We start from the raw sequence: 20,357 nt of genomic DNA, 5'->3' as shown, positions 1-20,357 counted from the left end.
TAGTAGTTATATTCTTGTACATGGGGCAGTATTATAGTAGTTATATTCTTGTACATAGGAGCAGTATTATAGTAGTTATATTCTTGTACATAGGGGGCAGTATTATAGTATTTATATTCTTGTACATAGGGAGCAGTATTATAGTAGTTATATTCTTGTATATAGGGAGCAGTATTATAGTAGTTATATTCTTGTATATAGGGTGCAGTATTATAGTAGTTATAGTCTTGTATATAGGGGGCAGTATTATAGTAGTTATATTCTTGTACATAGGGGCAGTATTATAGTAGTTATATTCTTGTACATAGGAGCAGTATTATAGTAGTTATATTTTTGTACATAGGGGGCAGTATTATAGTATTTATATTCTTGTACATAGGGAGCAGTATTATAGTAGTTATATTCTTGTATATAGGAAGCAGTATTATAGTAGTTATATTCTTGTATATAGGGTACAGTATTATAGTAGTTATAGTCTTGTATATAGGGGGCAGTATTATAGTAGTTATATTCTTGTACATAGGGGGCAGTATTATAGTAGTTATATTCTTGTACATAGGGGGCAGTATTATAGTATTTATATTCTTGTACATAGGGAGCAGTATTATAGTAGTTATATTCTTGTATATAGGGTGCAGTATTATAGTAGTTATAGTCTTGTATATAGGGGGCAGTATTATAGTAGTTATATTCTAGTACATAGGGGCAGTATTATAGTAGTTATATTCTTGTACATAGGGGGCAGTATTATAGTAGTTATATTCTTGTACATAGAGGGCAGTATTATAGTAGTTATATTCTTGTACATAGGAGGCAGTATTATAGTAGTTATATTCTTGTATATAGGGAGCAGTATTATAGTAGTTATATTCTTGCACATAGAGGGCAGTATTATAGTAGTTATATTCTTGTACATAGGGGGCAGTATTATAGTAGTTATATTCTTGTACATAGAGGGCAGTATTATAGTAGTTATATTCTTGTACATAGGGGGCAGTATTATAGTAGTTATATTCTTGTACATAGGAGCAGTATTATAGTAGTTATATTCTTGTACATAGGGACAGTATTATAGTAGTTATATTCTTGTACATAGGGCCAGTATTATAGTAGTTATATTCTTGTACATAGGGGGCAGTATTATAGTAGTTATATTCTTGTACATAGAGCCAGTATTATAGTAGTTATATTCTTGTATATAGGGGCAGTATTATAGTAGTTATATTCTTGTATATAGGAGGCAGTATTATAGTAGTTATATTCTCGTACATAGGAGCAGTATTATAGTAGTTATATTCTTGTACATAGGGACAGTATTATAGTAGTTATATTCTTGTACATAGGGCCAGTATTATAGTAGTTATATTCTTGTACATAGGAGCAGTATTATAGTAGTTATATTCTTGTACATAGGGGGCAGTATTATAGTAGTTATATTCTTGTACATAGGGGGCAGTATTATAGTATTTATATTCTTGTACATAGGGAGCAGTATTATAGTAGTTATATTCTTGTATATAGGGTGCAGTATTATAGTAGTTATAGTCTTGTATATAGGGGGCAGTATTATAGTAGTTATATTCTAGTACATAGGGGCAGTATTATAGTAGTTATATTCTTGTACATAGGGGGCAGTATTATAGTAGTTATATTCTTGTACATAGGGGGCAGTATTATAGTAGTTATATTCTTGTACATAGAGGGCAGTATTATAGTAGTTATATTCTTGTACATAGGGGGCAGTATTATAGTAGTTATATTCTTGTACATAGGAGCAGTATTATAGTAGTTATATTCTTGTACATAGGGACAGTATTATAGTAGTTATATTCTTGTACATAGGGCCAGTATTATAGTAGTTATATTCTTGTACATAGGGGGCAGTATTATAGTAGTTATATTCTTGTACATAGAGCCAGTATTATAGTAGTTATATTCTTGTATATAGGGGCAGTATTATAGTAGTTATATTCTTGTATATAGGAGGCAGTATTATAGTAGTTATATTCTCGTACATAGGAGCAGTATTATAGTAGTTATATTCTTGTACATAGGGACAGTATTATAGTAGTTATATTCTTGTACATAGGGCCAGTATTATAGTAGTTATATTCTTGTACATAGGAGCAGTATTATAGTAGTTATATTCTTGTACATAGGGGCAGTATTATAGTAGTTATATTCTTGTATATAGGGAGCAGTATTATAGTAGTTATATTCTTGTACATAGGGGCAGTATTATAGTAGTTATATTCTTGTACATAGGGGCAGTATTATAGTAGTTATATTCTTGTACATAGGGGGCAGTATTATAGTAGTTATATTCTTGTATATAGGGAGCAGTATTATAGTAGTTATATTCTTGTACATAGGAGCAATATTATAGTAGTTATATTCTTGTACATAGGGGGCAGTATTATAGTATTTATATTCTTGTACATAGGGAGCAGTATTATAGTAGTTATATTCTTGTATATAGGGTGCAGTATTATAGTAGTTATATTCTTGTACATAGGGGGCAGTATTATAGTAGTTATATTCTTGTACATAGGGGCAGTATTATAGTAGTTATATTCTTGTACATAGGAGCAGTATTATAGTAGTTATATTCTTGTACATAGGGGGCAGTATTATAGTATTTATATTCTTGTACATAGGGAGCAGTATTATAGTAGTTATATTCTTGTATATAGGGTGCAGTATTATAGTAGTTATAGTCTTGTATATAGGGGGCAGTATTATAGTAGTTATATTCTTGTACATAGGGGCAGTATTATAGTAGTTATATTCTTGTACATAGGAGCAGTATTATAGTAGTTATATTCTTGTACATAGGGGGCAGTATTATAGTATTTATATTCTTGTACATAGGGAGCAGTATTATAGTAGTTATATTCTTGTATATAGGGAGCAGTATTATAGTAGTTATATTCTTGTATATAGGGTGCAGTATTATAGTAGTTATAGTCTTGTATATAGGGGGCAGTATTATAGTAGTTATATTCTTGTACATAGGGGCAGTATTATAGTAGTTATATTCTTGTACATAGGAGCAGTATTATAGTAGTTATATTCTTTTACATAGGGGGCAGTATTATAGTATTTATATTCTTGTACATAGGGAGCAGTATTATAGTATTTATATTCTTGTACATAGGGAGCAGTATTATAGTAGTTATATTCTTGTATATAGGGTGCAGTATTATAGTAGTTATATTCTTGTACATAGGGGCAGTATTATAGTAGTTATATTCTTGGACATAGGAGCAGTATTATAGTAGTTATATTCTTGTATATAGGGGCAATATTATAGTAGTTATATTCTTGTACATAGGAGCAGTATTATAGTAGTTATATTCTTGTATATAGGGGGCAGTATTATAGTAGTTATATGGGGAGATAAGGTATGCACACCAGTGACTATGGAAGGGGAATGGTGTGCATACCTTATCTCCCCATAGTGATGTTTTTTAGGTTTTTTGCACCCAGTTCAGACATAGAATGGAGTTCCAAACGTTATTCCTTAATTATAGTAGTTATATTCTTGTACATAGGAGCAGTATTATAGTAGTTATATTCTTGTACATAGGAGGCAGTATTATAGTAGTTATATTCTTGTATATAGGGGCAGTATTATAGTAGTTATATTCTTGTACATAGGGGCAGTATTGTAGTAGTTATATTCTTGTACATAGGGCCAGTATTATAGCAGTTATATTCTTGTATATAGGGGCAGTATTATAGTAGTTATATTCTTGTATATAGGGGCAATATTATAGTAGTTATATTCTTGTACATAGGAACAGTATTATAGTAGTTATATTCTTTTATATAGGAGCAGTATTATAGTAGTTATATTCTTGTACATAGGAGCAGTATTATATTAGTTATATTCTTGTACATAGGGGACAGTATTATAGTAGTTATATTCTTGTATATAGGGGCAGTATTATAATAGTTATATTCTTGTACATAGGGGACAGTATTATAGTAGTTATATTCTTGTACATAGGGGCAGTATTATAGTAGTTATATTCTTGTACATAGGGGACAGTATTATAGTAGTTATATTCCTTTACATAGGGACAGTATTATAGTAGTTATATTCTTGTACATAGGGGGCAGTATTATAGTAGTTATATTCTTGTACATAGGGACAGTATTATAGTAGTTATATTCTTGTACATAGGGGGGCAGTATTATAGTAGTTATATTCTTGTACATAGGGGACAGTATTATAGTAGTTATATTCTTGTACATAGGGACAGTATTATAGTAGTTATATTCTTGTACATAGGGGGCAGTATTATAGTAGTTATATTCTTGTACATAGGGGCAGTATTATAGTAGTTATATTCTTGTACATAGGGACAGTATTATAGTAGTTATATTCTTGTACATAGGGGGCAGTATAATAGTAGTTATATTCTTGTACATAGGGGGTAGTATTATAGTAGTTATATTCTTGTATATTGGGGCAGTATTATAGCAGTTATATTCTTGTATATAGGAGCAGTATTATAGCAGTTATATTCTTGTATATAGGGGCAGTATTATAGCAGTTATATTCTTGTACATAGGAGCAGTATTATAGTAGTTATATTCTTGTATATAGGAGCAGTATTATAGCAGTTATATTCTTGTACATAGGGGGCAGTATTATAGTAGTTATATTCTTGTACATAGGGGGTAGTATTATAGTAGTTATATTCTTGTACATAGGGACAGTATTATAGTAGTTATATTCTTGTACATAGGAACAGTATTATAGTAGTTATATTCTTGTACATAGGGGGCAGTATTATAGTAGTTATATTCTTGTACATAGGGGCAGTATTATAGTAGTTATATTCTTGTACATAGGAGCAGTATTATAGTAGTTATATTCTTGTACATAGGAGCAGTATTATAGTAGTTATATTCTTGTACATAGGAACAGTATTATAGTAGTTATATTCTTGTACATAGGAGCAGTATTATAGTAGTTATATTCTTGTACATAGGGGCAGTATTATAGTAGTTATATTCTTGTACATAGGAGCAGTATTATAGTAGTTATATTCTTGTACATAGGAGCAGTATTATAGTAGTTATATTCTTGTACATAGGGGGCAGTATTATAGTAGTTATATTCTTGTACATAGGGGCAGTATTATAGTAGTTATATTCTTGTACCTAGGGGCAGTATTATAGTAGTTATATTCCTCTACATAGGGGCAGTATTATAGTAGTTATATTCTTGTACCTAGGGGCAGTATTATAGTAGTTATATTCTTGTATATTGGGGCAGTATTATAGCAGTTATTTTCTTTTATATAGGAGCAGTATTATACTTAACCTCATACAACATGATATATTAAAGAGACAAATCCTTCAGCGTCAGATACGCGATGATAATATATGATAACACATATAACCTGATAATAGCTGCAGGGCAGCTCCTCCGTGGATACGTCACCCGGGTGTCCGTGCGGCGCTCGTCCTGGCTGTTGAGTGGACGTCGCTCCGTCTCCTCTTTCTCTGCAGATCTTCGCTCCGTTTTTCCTCGCGGTTGTCCCTCGTTTTTCTCTGCAGCTGATGGACTCGATTCCTCCACGGATGTGGCGCTATTTCATGGCGTGGCCGTATTCCTCCCATTGGATTACAAGCCTTTATCCTCTCTTTGGATTCTCACCTTCTCCTGTGGATTACAGCTCTGTGGATTATAATTCTGCTTTTTCTTTTGGATTAATTTTTTTCAATTTGTGGATTATGACGGCGATGAGGCCCCGTGGATCATGGTGGATTACAGGAGTCTGGTTATTTTTGGGGTATTTTTTTGTTTGGGAGTTTTCCGTGTTGTGGCGATCAGACGTGGACGATGTCCTATGAGGATAAAGAAGATTCGGGACGGTGGAAACTGCAGCGGACAAAGCCTCCACCCTCTATGTGCCGCCATCTTTAATCGCGGGCCGGGATCCATTGCTGGGACAGGAATCTATACGAGTGGCGTCCATGATACACCCCGATCTCCCGGCTCCCGGCATAGGGCCACGGCATAGCGTCCACTCCATTGTGTGCCACGTAATTCCTCCACTTGTGGTGACATCAGTAACTCTCCACGGAATAACCTCCACTAGTCAGGGCATGCTGGGAGTTGTAGTGTTCTATGAATACAGTGTAATAAGTATTGAACACATCACCAATTTTCTAAGTAAATGTATTCCTAAAGGTGCTATTGACATGAATTTCTCACCAGATGTCGGTAACAACCCATCCAATACACACAGGCAAAGAAACCAAACCAGGGATGTCCATGAATTGCGTAATAAGGAGAAAGGACACAAGGAAAAAGTATTGAACACATTAATGAAATATATTTAATACTTGGTACATTCTCCTTTGTTGGTGATGAGACTTCCAAACATATCCTGTATGGAGACACTAGTCCCTGCATTGCTCAGGTGGATTTTGGCCCATTCTTCCACACACACTCCTCACATCCTGTATGGAGACACTAGTCGCCTGCATTGCTCAGGTGGATTTTGGCCCATTCTTCCACACACACTCCTCACATCCTGTATGGAGACACTAGTCGCCTGCATTGCTCAGGTGGATTTTGGCCCATTCTTCCGCACACACTCCTCACATCCTGTATGGAGACACTAGTCCCTGCATTGCTCAGGTGGATTTTGGCCCATTCTTCCACACACTCCTCACATCCTGCATGGAGACACTAGTCCCTGCATTGCTCAGGTGGATTTTGGCCCATTCTTCCGCACACACTCCTCACATCCTGTATGGAGACACTAGTCGCCTGCATTGCTCAGGTGGAGTTTGGCCCATTCTTCCGCACACACTCCTCACATCCTGTATGGAGACACTAGTCCCTGCATTGCTCAGGTGGATTTTGGCCCATTCTTCCACACACACTCCTCACATCCTGTATGGAGACACTAGTCGCCTGCATTGCTCAGGTGGATTTTGGCCCATTCTTCCACACACACTCCTCCCATCCTGTATGGAGACACTAGTCGCCTGCATTGCTCAGGTGGGTTTTGGCCCATTCTTCCACACACACTCCTCACATCCTGTATGGAGACACTAGTCCCCTGCATTGCTCAGGTGGATTTTGGCCCATTCTGCCGCACACACTCCTCACATCCTGTATGGAGACACTAGTCACCTGCATTGCTCAGGTGGATTTTGGCCCATTCTGCCGCACACACTCCTCACATCCTGTATGGAGACACTAGTCGCCTGCATTGCTCAGGTGGATTTTGGCCCATTCTTCCGCACACACACTCCTCACACCCTGTATGGAGACACTAGTCGCCTGCATTGCTCAGGTGGATTTTGGTCCATTCTTCCGCACACACTCCTCACATCTTGTATGGAAGCACTAGTCGCCTGCATTGCTTAGGTGGATTTTGGCCCATTCTTCCGCACACACTCCTCACATCCTGTATGGAGACACTAGTCACCTGCATTGCTCAGGTGGATTTTGGCCCATTCTTCCGCACACACTCCTCACATCCTGTATGGAGACACTAGTCACCTGCATTGCTCAGGTGGATTTTGGCCCATTCTTCCGCACACACTCCTCACATCCTGTATGGAGACACTAGTCCCTGCATTGCTCAGGTGGATTTTGGCCCATTCTTCCACACACTCCTCACATCCTGCATGGAGACACTAGTCCCTGCATTGCTCAGGTGGATTTTGGCCCATTCTTCCGCACACACTCCTCACATCCTGTATGGAGACACTAGTCGCCTGCATTGCTCAGGTGGATTTTGGCCCATTCTTACACACACACTCCTCACATCCTGTATGGAGACACTAGTCGCCTGCATTGCTCAGGTGGATTTTGGCCCATTCTTCCACACACACTCCTCCCATCCTGTATGGAGACACTAGTCGCCTGCATTGCTCAGGTGGGTTTTGGCCCATTCTTCCACACACACTCCTCACATCCTGTATGGAGACACTAGTCCCCTGCATTGCTCAGGTGGATTTTGGCCCATTCTGCCGCACACACTCCTCACATCCTGTATGGAGACACTAGTCACCTGCATTGCTCAGGTGGATTTTGTCCCATTCTTCCGCACACACTCCTCACATCCTGTATGGAGACACTAGTCACCTGCATTGCTCAGGTGGATTTTGGCCCATTCTTCCACACACACTCCTCACATCCTGTATGGAGACACTAGTCGCCTGCATTGCTCAGGTGGATTTTGGCCCATTCTGCCGCACACACTCCTCACATCCTGTATGGAGACACTAGTCGCCTGCATTGCTCAGGTGGATTTTGGCCCATTCTTCCGCACACACACTCCTCACACCCTGTATGGAGACACTAGTCGCCTGCATTGCTCAGGTGGATTTTGGTCCATTCTTCCGCACACACTCCTCACATCTTGTATGGAAGCACTAGTCGCCTGCATTGCTTAGGTGGATTTTGGCCCATTCTTCCGCACACACTCCTCACATCCTGTATGGAGACACTAGTCGCCTGCATTGCTCAGGTTGATTTTGGCCCATTCTTCCGCACACACTCCTCACATCCTGTATGGAGACACTAGTCACCTGCATTGCTCAGGTGGATTTTGGCCCATTCTTCCGCACACACTCCTCACATCCTGTATGGAGACACTAGTCGCCTGCATTGCTCAGGTGGATTTTGGGCCATTCTGCCGCACACACCCCTCACATCCTGTATGGAGACACTAGTCACCTGCATTGCTCAGGTGGATTTTGTCCCATTCTTCCGCACACATTCCTCACATCCTGTATGGAGACAGTAGTCACCTGCATTGCTCAGGTGGATTTTGGCCCATTCTTCCGCACACACTCCTCACATCCTGTATGGAGACACTAGTCACCTGCATTGCTCAGGTGGATTTTGGTCTATTCTTCCGCACACACCCCTCACATCCTGTATGGAGACACTAGTCACCTGCATTGCTCAGGTGGATTTTGGCCCATTCTTCCACACACACGCCTCACATCCTGTATGGAGACACTAGTCACCTGCATTGCTCAGGTGGATTTTGGCCCATTCTTCCACACACACGCCTCACATCCTGTATGGAGACACTAGTCACCTGCATTGCTCAGGTGGATTTTGGCCCATTATTCCACACACACACTCCTCACATCCTGTATGGAGACACTAGTCGCCTGCATTGCTCAGGTGGATTTTGGCCCATTCTTCTGCACACACTCCTCACATCCTGTATGGAGACACTAGTCACCTGCATTGCTCAGGTGGATTTTGGCCCATTCTTCCACACACACTCATCACATCCTGTATGGAGACACTAGTCACCTGCATTGCTCAGGTGGATTTTGGCCCATTATTCCACACACACTCCTCACATCCTGTATGGAGACACTAGTCACCTGCATTGCTCAGGTGGATTTTGGTCCATTCCTCCGCACACACTCCTCACATCCTGTATGGAGACACTAGTCACCTGCATTGCTCAGGTGGATTTTGGCCCATTCTTCCGCACACACTCCTCACATCCTGTATGGAGACACTAGTCACCTGCATTGCTCAGGTGGATTTTGGCCCATTCTTCCGCACACACTCCTCACATCCTGTATGGAGACACTAGTCGCCTGCATTGCTCAGGTGGATATTGGCCCATTCTTCCGCACACACTCCTCACATCCTGTATGGAGACACTAGTCGCCTGCATTGCTCAGGTGGATATTGGCCCATTCTTCCGCACACACTCCTCACATCCTGTATGGAGACACTAGTCACCTGCATTGCTCAGGTGGATTTTGGCCCATTCTTCCACACACACTCCTCACATCCTGTATGGAGACACTAGTCACCTGCATTGCTCAGGTGGATTTTGGCCCATTCTTCCGCACACACTCCTCACATCCTGTATGGAGACACTAGTCACCTGCATTGCTCTGGTGGATTTTGTCCCATTCTTCTGCACACACTCCTCACATCCTGTATGGAGACACTAGTCACCTGCATTGCTCAGGTGGATTTTGGCCCATTCTTCCGCACACACTCCTCACATCCTGTATGGAGACACTAGTCACCTGCATTGCTCAGGTGGATTTTGGCCCATTCTTCCGCACACACTCCTCACATCCTGTATGGAGACACTAGTCGCCTGCATTGCTCAGGTGGATTTTAGCCATTCTTCCACACACACTCCTCGCATCCTCCAGGTCCTGGCTCCTTCTATAACCTTTGAGCTTTAGTTCCTTCCAGACATTTTCTCTAGGATTCAGCTCCGGTGATCGGCTCGGCCATTCTAGCAAATTTATTTTCTCTTTTTGGCTGTGTGTTTGGGATCATCGGCTGAAATGTCCTGTCTCATTTCATCTTCATCCTCTTGGTAGATGGCAGCAGATTTTTATCAGGAATGTCTCTGTACATTTGTCCATTCATCCTTCCTTCTATTATATGAAGTTTGCTAGTGCCATATACTGTAAAAAGGCCCCACACTATAATGGTCCCACCTCCATACTTCACTTTTGGTGTTTTGGGGGTGATTTACATTTTGGCCTCCAAACATGGTGTATTATGGCCTCCAAAGAGTTCAGTTTTGGTCTCATCTGACCTCTGTTTATTCTCCAGTATTTTATAGAGTTGTTTTAATGTTGTTCAGTAAACTTTAAATGCTCTTGAACCTGCTTTTTGTTTACCAATGGAGTCTTGTGTGGTGAGCGTGCATACAGGAGCATGCATACAGGAGCGTGCATACAGGAGCGGGCATACAGGGGCGTGCATACAGGGGCGTGCATACAGGAGCGGGCATAAAGGAGCGGGCATACAGGGGCGTGCATACAGGGGCGTGCATACAGGGGCGTGCATACAGGGGCGTGCATACAGGAGCGTGCATACAGGAGCGGGCATACAGGGGCGTGCATACAGGGGCGTGCATACAGGGGCGTGCATACAGAGGCGGGCATACAGGGGCGTGCATACAGGGGCGTGCATACAGGGGCGTGCATACAGGGGCATGCATACAGGAGCAGACATAAAGGAGCCGGCATACAGGGGCGTGCATACAGGGGCATGCATACAGGGGCGTGCATACAGGAGCGGGCATACAGGGGCGGGCATACAGGAGCGTGCATACCGGAGCGTGCATACAGGAGAGTGCATACAGGCCATGGAGAGGGAGCACATTACTTACCGAATTCCTTGTCCCTGCTGATTCCAGGTCTTTCTGTAGCTCTCCACAGGTGGTCATTGGCTCTTGGACAACTCTCTTGATAATTCTTTTCACTCCTCTGTCTGAAATCTTATGGGGAGCGCCTGCTTGTGGCCGGTTTATGGTGAAAGTATGTTCTTTCCACTTCTAGATTATGGCCCTAACAGAGCTCCGTGGCACCTTCAATAGATTACAATATCTTCTGTAACCAATGCCATCGGTCTATTTGGCAAAAATAAGATTGTGAAGGTATTGAGACAGCTCACTAGTTTTACCCATCATGAGATGTTTCTTGTGTGGCTCCTTGGTAATGAGACATCTTTTTATCGGCCATTAGTTGAACCAACTGATATTAAGAGGCAGGTTTTCTAATTACTGATAGATCTCAGCGGGTGTCAGGACTTTTCAGCGCTTTTTGCACCTATTTCTTCATGTGTCCAATACTTTTTCTCAGTGTCATTTCTCCATATTGCACATCACATAATTTATGGACATCTATGGTTTGATTTCTTTCCTGTGTGGATTGAATGGGTTGTTACTGACATCTAGTGAGAAATTCTTGTCAATAAGAGCTCTAGAAATATAAATTTAAATTCTGGTCGTGAGCGACGGTCGGGTTATGTTGGGAGTTGTAGTACCTGTATAGAGTGAATAAAAGATTTTTTTTTTGTTTTTTTTTTTTTTAGGTCCAGATATGTTCTGTTTATTTCATGGTAAGAAGTACAGCCCCGGGGAGAGCTGGCACCCGTACCTGGAGCCTCACGGGGTGGTATACTGCATCCGCTGCACGTGCTCGGAGGTAGGTCTGTCCGGGGGGCAGCAGAGGAGGGGGCTGGGATAGTACCAGATAAAGCCCCCTGTACATTAACCATGGGAGATGCCATGTGCCGTCCGCAGTTCATGCTCTTCGCTCATTTTGGGATGACAGGATCAGCTGCTGCGGAAACTCTTCACTAGACAGTTAAAATCATCACTCAGTAACTTGTAACTGTAAACCCCAAACTAGAAGATGCCAACAGATGCTCACGAGAGAGTCACTGGTGAAAACCTGGTCACCGGCCAATTACAGCGAAACCACGGCTGCAAAATCACCGACTAATACATGGGAACCATTCCATGGTCAGAAATCACCAGCCTATATCTAATACCCCTCCATCCAAAGCCCCCATCCAACAGCTAATGATCAGCAACCACTAGCTGGTGCCAATCAGATACCCATCAATCCAATATTCCCATGCAACAGATGATATCCCCCAAAAAGTGGCCGGTAAGAGATAATCCATGGCTAGAAACCACCCACCAACACCTGGTACCATCCAACCCCCGTTCAAAAGCCGATATGCTACAACCACCAGCCAATAGCTGATATCCACCAAAACATGACATTACCAACCAACCAGTAGATAGAAGCCACCAACCAGTAGCTGATAACCATGAAAATGTGATGTTACCGACTAACTGGTAGATAGACAACGACCAAGTAGTACCTGATACCCACCGAGATATGGCGTTGTTAACCAACCAGTAGATAGAAGCCACCAATCAATGGCTGATACTCACCAAAACGTGATGTTACTAACCGGTAGATAGAAGGCACCAACCAGTAGCTGATACCCACCAAAACATTGAGTTACCAACCGCTAGATAGACGGCACCATCCAGTACCTGATACCCATCAAATCATGGTGTTACCAACCAACCGGTAGATAAAAGCCACCAACCAATATCTTAATACCCACCAAAACGTGGCTTTACCAACCAACTGGTAGATAGAAGGCACCATCCAGTACCTGATACCCATCAAATCATGGTGTTACCAACCAACTGGTAGATAGAAGGCACCATCCAGACCTGATACCCATCAAATCATGGTGTTACCAACCAACTGGTAGATAGAAGGCACCATCCAGACCTGATACCCATCAAAACATGGCGTTACCAACCAACTGGTAGATAGAAGCCACCAACCAGTAACTGATACCCACCAAATGTGGCATTACCAACCAACTAGTAGATAGAAGCCACCAACTGATATCTTGATACCCACCGAAACGTGGTGTTACCAACCAACCGGTAGATAGAAGGCACCATCCAGACCTGATACCCATCAACACATGGCGTTACTTACCAACCAGTAGCTGATACCCACCAAAAATTGGCGTTATCAACCAACCGGAAGATAAAAGGCAACATGCAGTAACTGATACTCACCAAAACATGGCCTTACCAACAAAGCGGTATATAAAAGGCCCCAACCAGTACCTGATACCCAACAAAACATGGCGTTACAAACCAACCGGTAGATAGAAGCCACCAACCAGTAGCTGATAGCCACCAAAACATGACATTACCAACCTCCTTGTAGATGGGGGCTACCAATAAGTACCTGATACCCCTCAGTGAGAATTTAATAACCACCAACTAATAGCTAAAAGCCACCAGTTATCAACTGGTGCCCAACAATCAGCAACTAACAGCAGGTAGAAACCATTGAGTAACTGGTAATATCCAAGCAATAAATAGTTACTGATCATCATTGACTGGCCAGGTGCAGATACCTACCAAAGAGTAGGTGATAACCACAAGAAAGTATCCCCAAAACAGCAACCTGGAACCAAAAAAATCCAAAAAATGAGCATCTACAGCAGTAATAACCAACCAGTGGATAGAAACCACCAGTCTCGAGCTGGTGACCAAAGTCTCCAACCAAGAAGATAACCGCAACCAACTCAATGACCAACAACCAGTAACCTCCAGCTGCAACCCAGCGAGCTGAGACTGGTGACCAGTAACCCACAAGCCTTCCCGCTGTAGCCGGGGAGCACAAATCAGCAGCCGATGGCACTGCAAACACTCAGGACAAAGCAAGTATTGCAGCCCCTGACCCACCCCTTTAAAAAGTATTAGTACCCCCCTTTAAAGGTGATGGCGCCCCCTAATTACTTCTGCCCTACAAGTAATGATGCCATCTTTGCACCACCCACAAAAGTGAAGTTTATACACACAGAGCGTGGCGACACAGATGGCGCCGTGCCGTGTCGTAGGGCGCAGGGTGGTCTGCGGCCCCTTCTCCCGCACCGGATCCAGCTGCATCAGTGCAGTGCTGACGGCGAAACACGTAACAGTGGCGCTCGCTCGGATATATGGGGCGCACGGTTACACGTCCAGGGGCATCGCCCCGGATTATTCACATTTTGCCCCTGTGGCGACCCCAGTCTGTGCGCCAGAGGCCGGCAGCCATCATTCTCCAGCCATAGATACAAGCCAGAATGATGGGGGTTGTAGTCCTCTGCACCTGTGCACGGGGGGAAGGGGGTACTGATTTTGGAAGCCGTCACCCCTGAGGGGGCCGAACTGGCCTCAACTTTCTCCAATGAGTAAAATTATCATAAAAGTAATTGAATCCTTGTCATTCCCGGCAGTGACGGTGTTAACCCCCCCAGTCCTGGTAGGGGGGGCTGCGCGCACTAACACTGCCCTATTCTTTGTCTGCAGTGGAGGGTTTCGCGGCGCGGTCCCTTTACAAGCCACAACATTTTTGTTCCTAATCCCATTGAGCGCTGCTCCGGAGCGACGGCCGGCTCCAGGGACCGAACAAGGCCTCATTCATAAGCTGCAGAGCGGCGTCTCCCAACGTCACGCGTGCCGATGACACCGGAGCGGCCACCTTCCCCCGGGGGAGCGGCGGGGGACACTCCTGTACCCCCCAGACACGGCGCTGACATCACCCGCAGACACATTTATTAGGGCCGCCTCGTAATCGGGCAAACACAGCGCCATTGTCTGCACCGGCCGGGCAACGTGGCAGCGCCCAGAAGGAAAACTTCCATTCACTGGCAGCAAGCAGGACCGGAAACAATGACAGTCCTGTAACCCCGGCTCAGCTCCAGCTTGCTGTCAGTGAATGGAAATGTTTATAGAGGATGAAACCTGTGTGTTACAATTGTATCCAATCCGCACAATCCTCGAATAATCCTCTGCACTTCTTCTATCCTCCAGCAGGGCGGCAGCGTCAGCTGCTACAGAATCAAGTGTCCCGTCCTGCACTGCGTCCACACTGTCACGGACCCTCAGCAGTGCTGCCCCAAATGTGTAGGTAAGTGACCCTTCAAGGGACATCACAGCCGCCTGAACGCCCCCCAAATCCTTATTATTTAAGATCCATGATGCATGAGGTGCAGTAATGACCTTACTTGCTGTCAGTGAATGGTGACCTGGTGAAGGGCTGAGGATTTGTTACAGTTGTATCTGGTGTAGACAATCCTTCTGTCCGCTGATTGTTTGTTACAATGTATCAGTCGGAGGGGTTTCATCTACACTAGATACAATTGTAGCAATTCTATTAAGTCTGGACGGAGTTCCTATTTCTGTTCATTGACAGCAAGTAGAGGTCTTGTCCATGTCACGTGTGTAATCTCCGTGTGTGTCTGATCCCGCAGAGACGCACCCCCCCTCTGGCCTGCGGGCGGCTCCGAAGGTGTGCCAACACAACGGGACCACGTACCAGCAGGGCGAGCTGTTCACCACCCAGGAGCTGTTCCCGTCCCGACAGTCCAACCAGTGCGTGCAGTGCAGCTGCTCGGTGAGTGACCGCCGCATCCTGGGAACGAGCCCCCCGAAATCAGCACCTGCGCTGGAGGCTTCTGGAGATGAGCCCCCCCCAATCCATCCCTGGCCATAGGGACCCCGAAATCAGCACCTGCGCTGGAGGCTTCTGGAGATGAGCCCCCCCCCATTCCCGGCCATAGGGACCCCGAAATCAGCACCTGGGCTGGAGGCTTCTGGAGATGAGCCCCCCCCCCACCTCTATCCCCGGCCATGGGGACCCCGAAATCAGCACCTGGGCTGGAGGCTTCTGGAGATGAGCCCCCCCCCATTCCCGGCCATGGGGACCCTAAAATCAGCACCTGGGCTGGAGGCTTCTGGAGATGAGCCCCCCCCACCACCTCTATCCCCGGCCATGGGGACCCCGAAATCAGCACCTGGGCTGGAGGCTTCTGGAGATGAGCCCCCCCATTCCCGGCCATGGGGACCCCAAAATCAGCACCTGGGCTGGAGGCTTCTGGAGATGAGCCCCCCCACCACCTCTATCCCCGGCCATGGGGACCCCAAAATCAGCACCTGGGCTGGAGGCTTCTGGAGATGAGCCCCCCCACCACCTCTATCCCCGGCCATGGGGACCCCGAAATCAGCACCTGGGCTGGAGGCTTCTGGAGATGAGCTCCCATCCTCACCCATGGGTCTCCAAAATCAGCCCCTCAGCTTGGGGGATTCTGGAGATGTGCCCTTCTCTCCCCCGGCCATGGAGACCCCTAAATCAGCACCCGGGCTGGAGGGTTCTGGAGATGAGCCCCCCACCCCTGCTATTGGCACCCCAAATTCAGCACCCTGGATGGAGGGTTCTGGAGATGAGCCCCCCTCACCATGGGGGCTGCCAAAACAGCACCTCTCCTGCCTCCTCTGCTGTGATGGGTGGTCACATAAAAGGGGGTCCTGCTTATTGTGACCCCCTTTGAATGCTGATACCTTTTTATAGAAGGTACTTCACCTTGCTGTCAATGAATAGAAACATACCTATTAAAGGGATTGTCTATTATTAGGAAAACATGGCTGAGTTTTTTGTTTTTTTTGTCACCCCCTGCTGTGTCTGCCCCACTAAATTGAATGGAAGTGAGGTGCAATACCAGGTACAACCTATGGTCGGGGGGGGGGGGCGCTATTTCTGAAAGGAAGCAGCCATAGCTTTCTAATCCTGTACAACTGGCGGTCTACTCACAGCTGAGGGTTTGTTGCACTGCATCCAGGCTGATTCCTCCTATCTGCACCGATACATTGTAACAAACCGTCCAAACAGAATTGTCTGCCCTGGAAGCAACTGTAACAAACCCTCAGCTGTGACAAGTGTCTGCCCTGTACGGGGGTATTCAGACTCACTGACAGCAAGCAGAGGAACTATGCAGACACTTGTAGAATGATGGTTGTCTTCCTTGCTGGGAGTTGTAGTTCACAGCAGCAGTGCTCCTGAGTGTTGGAGGAGGGGGATCCTGGCAGCGCCCGTTGCTCCCGGAAAGCCTGCGCTTTACGTTGGGGGGATTTTTTTGTGGTCTTTTCTGTGATGTTGACTGTATATAGAATGAGAGGCGGTGTATCAGGTGACAGCGCTGGGTCCACACGGCTCGGCCCCCCGGGATGAGGAAGGGTCCGCAGGTCACATTACCCTCCAGCGGGTCTGCGGGGTCTCTGGTCAGAGCAAGTCCCCCATATTCAGCTTCCAGTATATTTATTGATTTCATTTCTGGCTATATTAGGACCTCTGCTTGCTGTCAGAAATGTGATCGCTCATTGCTGACTGTTAGGACCTCTGCTTGCTGTCAGTAATGTGATCGCTCATTGCTGGCTATGTTAGGACCTCTGCTTGCTGTCAGTAATGTGATCGCTCATTGCTGGCTATGTTAGGACCTCTGCTTGCTGTCAGTAATGTGATCGTTCATTGCTGGCTATGTTAGGACCTCTGCTTGCTGTCAGTAATGTGATCGCTCATTGCTGGCATTTAGAGGCTGAGATCTGACACTTTTCATAGCTCGGGGTTTGTTACAATGTATCAGTCTGGAGTCCGGGTTCATAGAGGATTCTACAGACTGGATACAATTGTAACAAACACTCCTCTGTGAGCAGTGAAAGGTTTGCAAACATTTTCTCCCTCTTATCAGCAAAGTTTCCACTCACTGACAGGAAGCAGAGATCTTGTAGAGAATTGTGCAGTATCCTAACGAGATCTCCTGTGATTCAGGACGGGCAGATTTACTGCGGCCTGGTGACCTGTCCGGAGCTGGTCTGCTCCTCCCCACTGACCGTACCGGACTCCTGCTGCCCAGTGTGCCGAGGTAAGGACACGCCGCAGCTGCTGCACAACCTCATACTACACCGCAGCTGCTGCACAACCTCACACTACACCGCAGCTGCTGCACAACCTCATACTACAGCGCAGCTGCTGCAGAACCTCATACTACACCACAGCTGCTGCACAACCTCATACTACACCACTGCTGCAGAACCTCATACTACACTGCAGCTGCAGAACCTCATACTACACCGCAGCTGCTGCACAACCTCATACTACACCACTGCTGCAGAACCTCATACTACACTGCAGCTGCAGAACCTCATACTACACCACAGCTGCTTCAGAACCTCATACTACACCGCAGCTGCTGCAGAACCTCATACTACACCGCAGCTGCTGCAGAACCTCATACTACACCGCAGCTGCTGCAGAACCTCATACTACACCACAGCTGCTGCACAACCTCATACTACACCGCAGCTGCTTCAGAACCTCATACTACACCGCAGCTGCTTCAGAACCTCATACTACACCGCAGCTGCTTCAGAACCTCATACTACACCGCAGCTGCTTCAGAACCTCATACTACACCGCAGCTGCTTCAGAACCTCATACTACACCACAGCTGCTTCAGAACCTCATACTACACCGCAGCTGCTTCAGAGCCTCATACTACACTGCAGCTGCTTCAGAGCCTCATACTACACCGCAGCTGCTTCAGAGCCTCATACTACACTGCAGCTGCTGCACAACCTCAGACTACACTGCAGCTGCTGCACAACCTCATACTACACCACTGCTGCAGAACCTCATACTACACCACTGCTGCAGAACCTCATACTACACCACTGCTGCAGAACCTCATACTACACCGCAGCTGCTTCAGAACCTCATACTACACCACAGCTGCTGCACAACCTCATACAGCGCAGCTGATGCAGAACCTCATACTACACCACAGCTGCTGCACAACCTCATACTACACCGCTGCTGCTGCAGAACTTCATACTACACCGCAGCTGCTTCAGAACCTCATACTACACCACAGCTGCTGCAGAACCTCATACTACACCACAGCTGCTGCACAACCTCATACAGCGCAGCTGCTGCAGAACCTCATACTACACCACAGCTGCTGCACAACCTCATACTACACCACAGCTGCTGCAGAACCTCATACAGCGCAGCTGCTGCAGAACTTCATACTACAACGCAGCTGCTGCAGAACCTCATACTACACCGCTGCTGCTGCAGAACCTCATACTACACCGCAGCTCCTGCTGAATCTCCTACTACACCGCTGCTGCTGCAGAACCTCATACTACACTGCAGCTCCTGCAGAACCTCCTACTACACCGCAGCTACTACACAACCTTATGGTACATCAGAGCTGCTGCAGAATCTCATACTACACACCTCAGCTGCTGTAGAACCTCATTCTACACCTCAGCTGCTGCAGAACCTTATATTACACACTGCAGATGCTGCAGAACTTTGTACTACACTCCTCAGCTTCTGCAGAACCTTATATTATACTCAGCTGCTGCAGAACCTCATACTACACACCTCAGTTGCTGAAGAATAGAAGAATATAGCACTCAGCTGCTGCAGAACCTCATAATATGCAGAGTACATTCTAGACTAAGATTTGGCAGCACGGTGCAGCTTTCACTGTGACTTGTGTTTTTCAGACGGGTCATACGATCGTTCGATGGAGGAAGAACCGCTGCAGTTAAACCGAGGTGTGGTACGTGAATTCTGCTCTATTCCTTGTATATCGTCATGCATGTTCTGACCACACATATACAGCGGGGGAAATAAGTATTGAACACGTCACCAATTTTCTAAGTAAATATAGTTCTAAAGCTGCTATTGACATGAATTTCTCACCATATGTCGGTAACAACCCATCCAATGCACACAGGCAGAGAAAGTGAACCATAGATGTTCATAAATTAGTGAAGTGTAATAATGAGAAATAACACAGTGAAAAACTACTGAACCCATGAAGAGAGGTGCAAAAATCCATTGAAAGTCCGGACACTGGCTGAAATCTGTCAGTAATTAGAAAGCAATCCTGCCACTCAGTAAAAATGATAGCTGGTTCATCTGATGCTGATAAAAAGGTGTCTCATTACCAAGGTGCCTCACAAGAAACATCTCAGGATGGGTAAAACCAGTGAGCTGTCTCACAACCTTCACAAAGTTATTGTTGCAAAACAATTGGCATTGGTTACAGAAGGATTTCTAAACTACTGAAGGCTCCAGTGAGCTCTGTTTGGGCCATAATCCAGAAGCGGAAAGATTATCATTTAACCATAGACCGGCCATGACTG

General features: G+C 45.1%; 1 protein-coding gene across 1 annotated transcript in view; it reads left to right on the top strand.

Annotated features, from left to right (window-relative positions):
* Positions 1-20,357, top strand: part of LOC142279934 (chordin-like protein 2) — a 131,156-nt gene that overhangs the window by 39,893 nt on the left and 70,906 nt on the right. The window contains exons 2-6 of the mRNA XM_075332718.1: positions 11,864-11,976; positions 15,177-15,273; positions 15,617-15,759; positions 17,968-18,061; positions 19,713-19,768. Coding sequence (XP_075188833.1) covers positions 11,864-11,976; positions 15,177-15,273; positions 15,617-15,759; positions 17,968-18,061; positions 19,713-19,768 — 503 coding nt within the window. The remainder of the gene's footprint in view (positions 1-11,863; positions 11,977-15,176; positions 15,274-15,616; positions 15,760-17,967; positions 18,062-19,712; positions 19,769-20,357) is intronic.

The sequence above is a fragment of the Anomaloglossus baeobatrachus genome, unplaced genomic scaffold (assembly GCF_048569485.1).
Source record: "Anomaloglossus baeobatrachus isolate aAnoBae1 unplaced genomic scaffold, aAnoBae1.hap1 Scaffold_445, whole genome shotgun sequence".
NCBI lineage: Eukaryota > Metazoa > Chordata > Amphibia > Anura > Aromobatidae > Anomaloglossus > Anomaloglossus baeobatrachus.
Note: the sequence above shows the minus strand (reverse complement) of the source record. Positions and strands in the feature narration are given on the sequence as shown.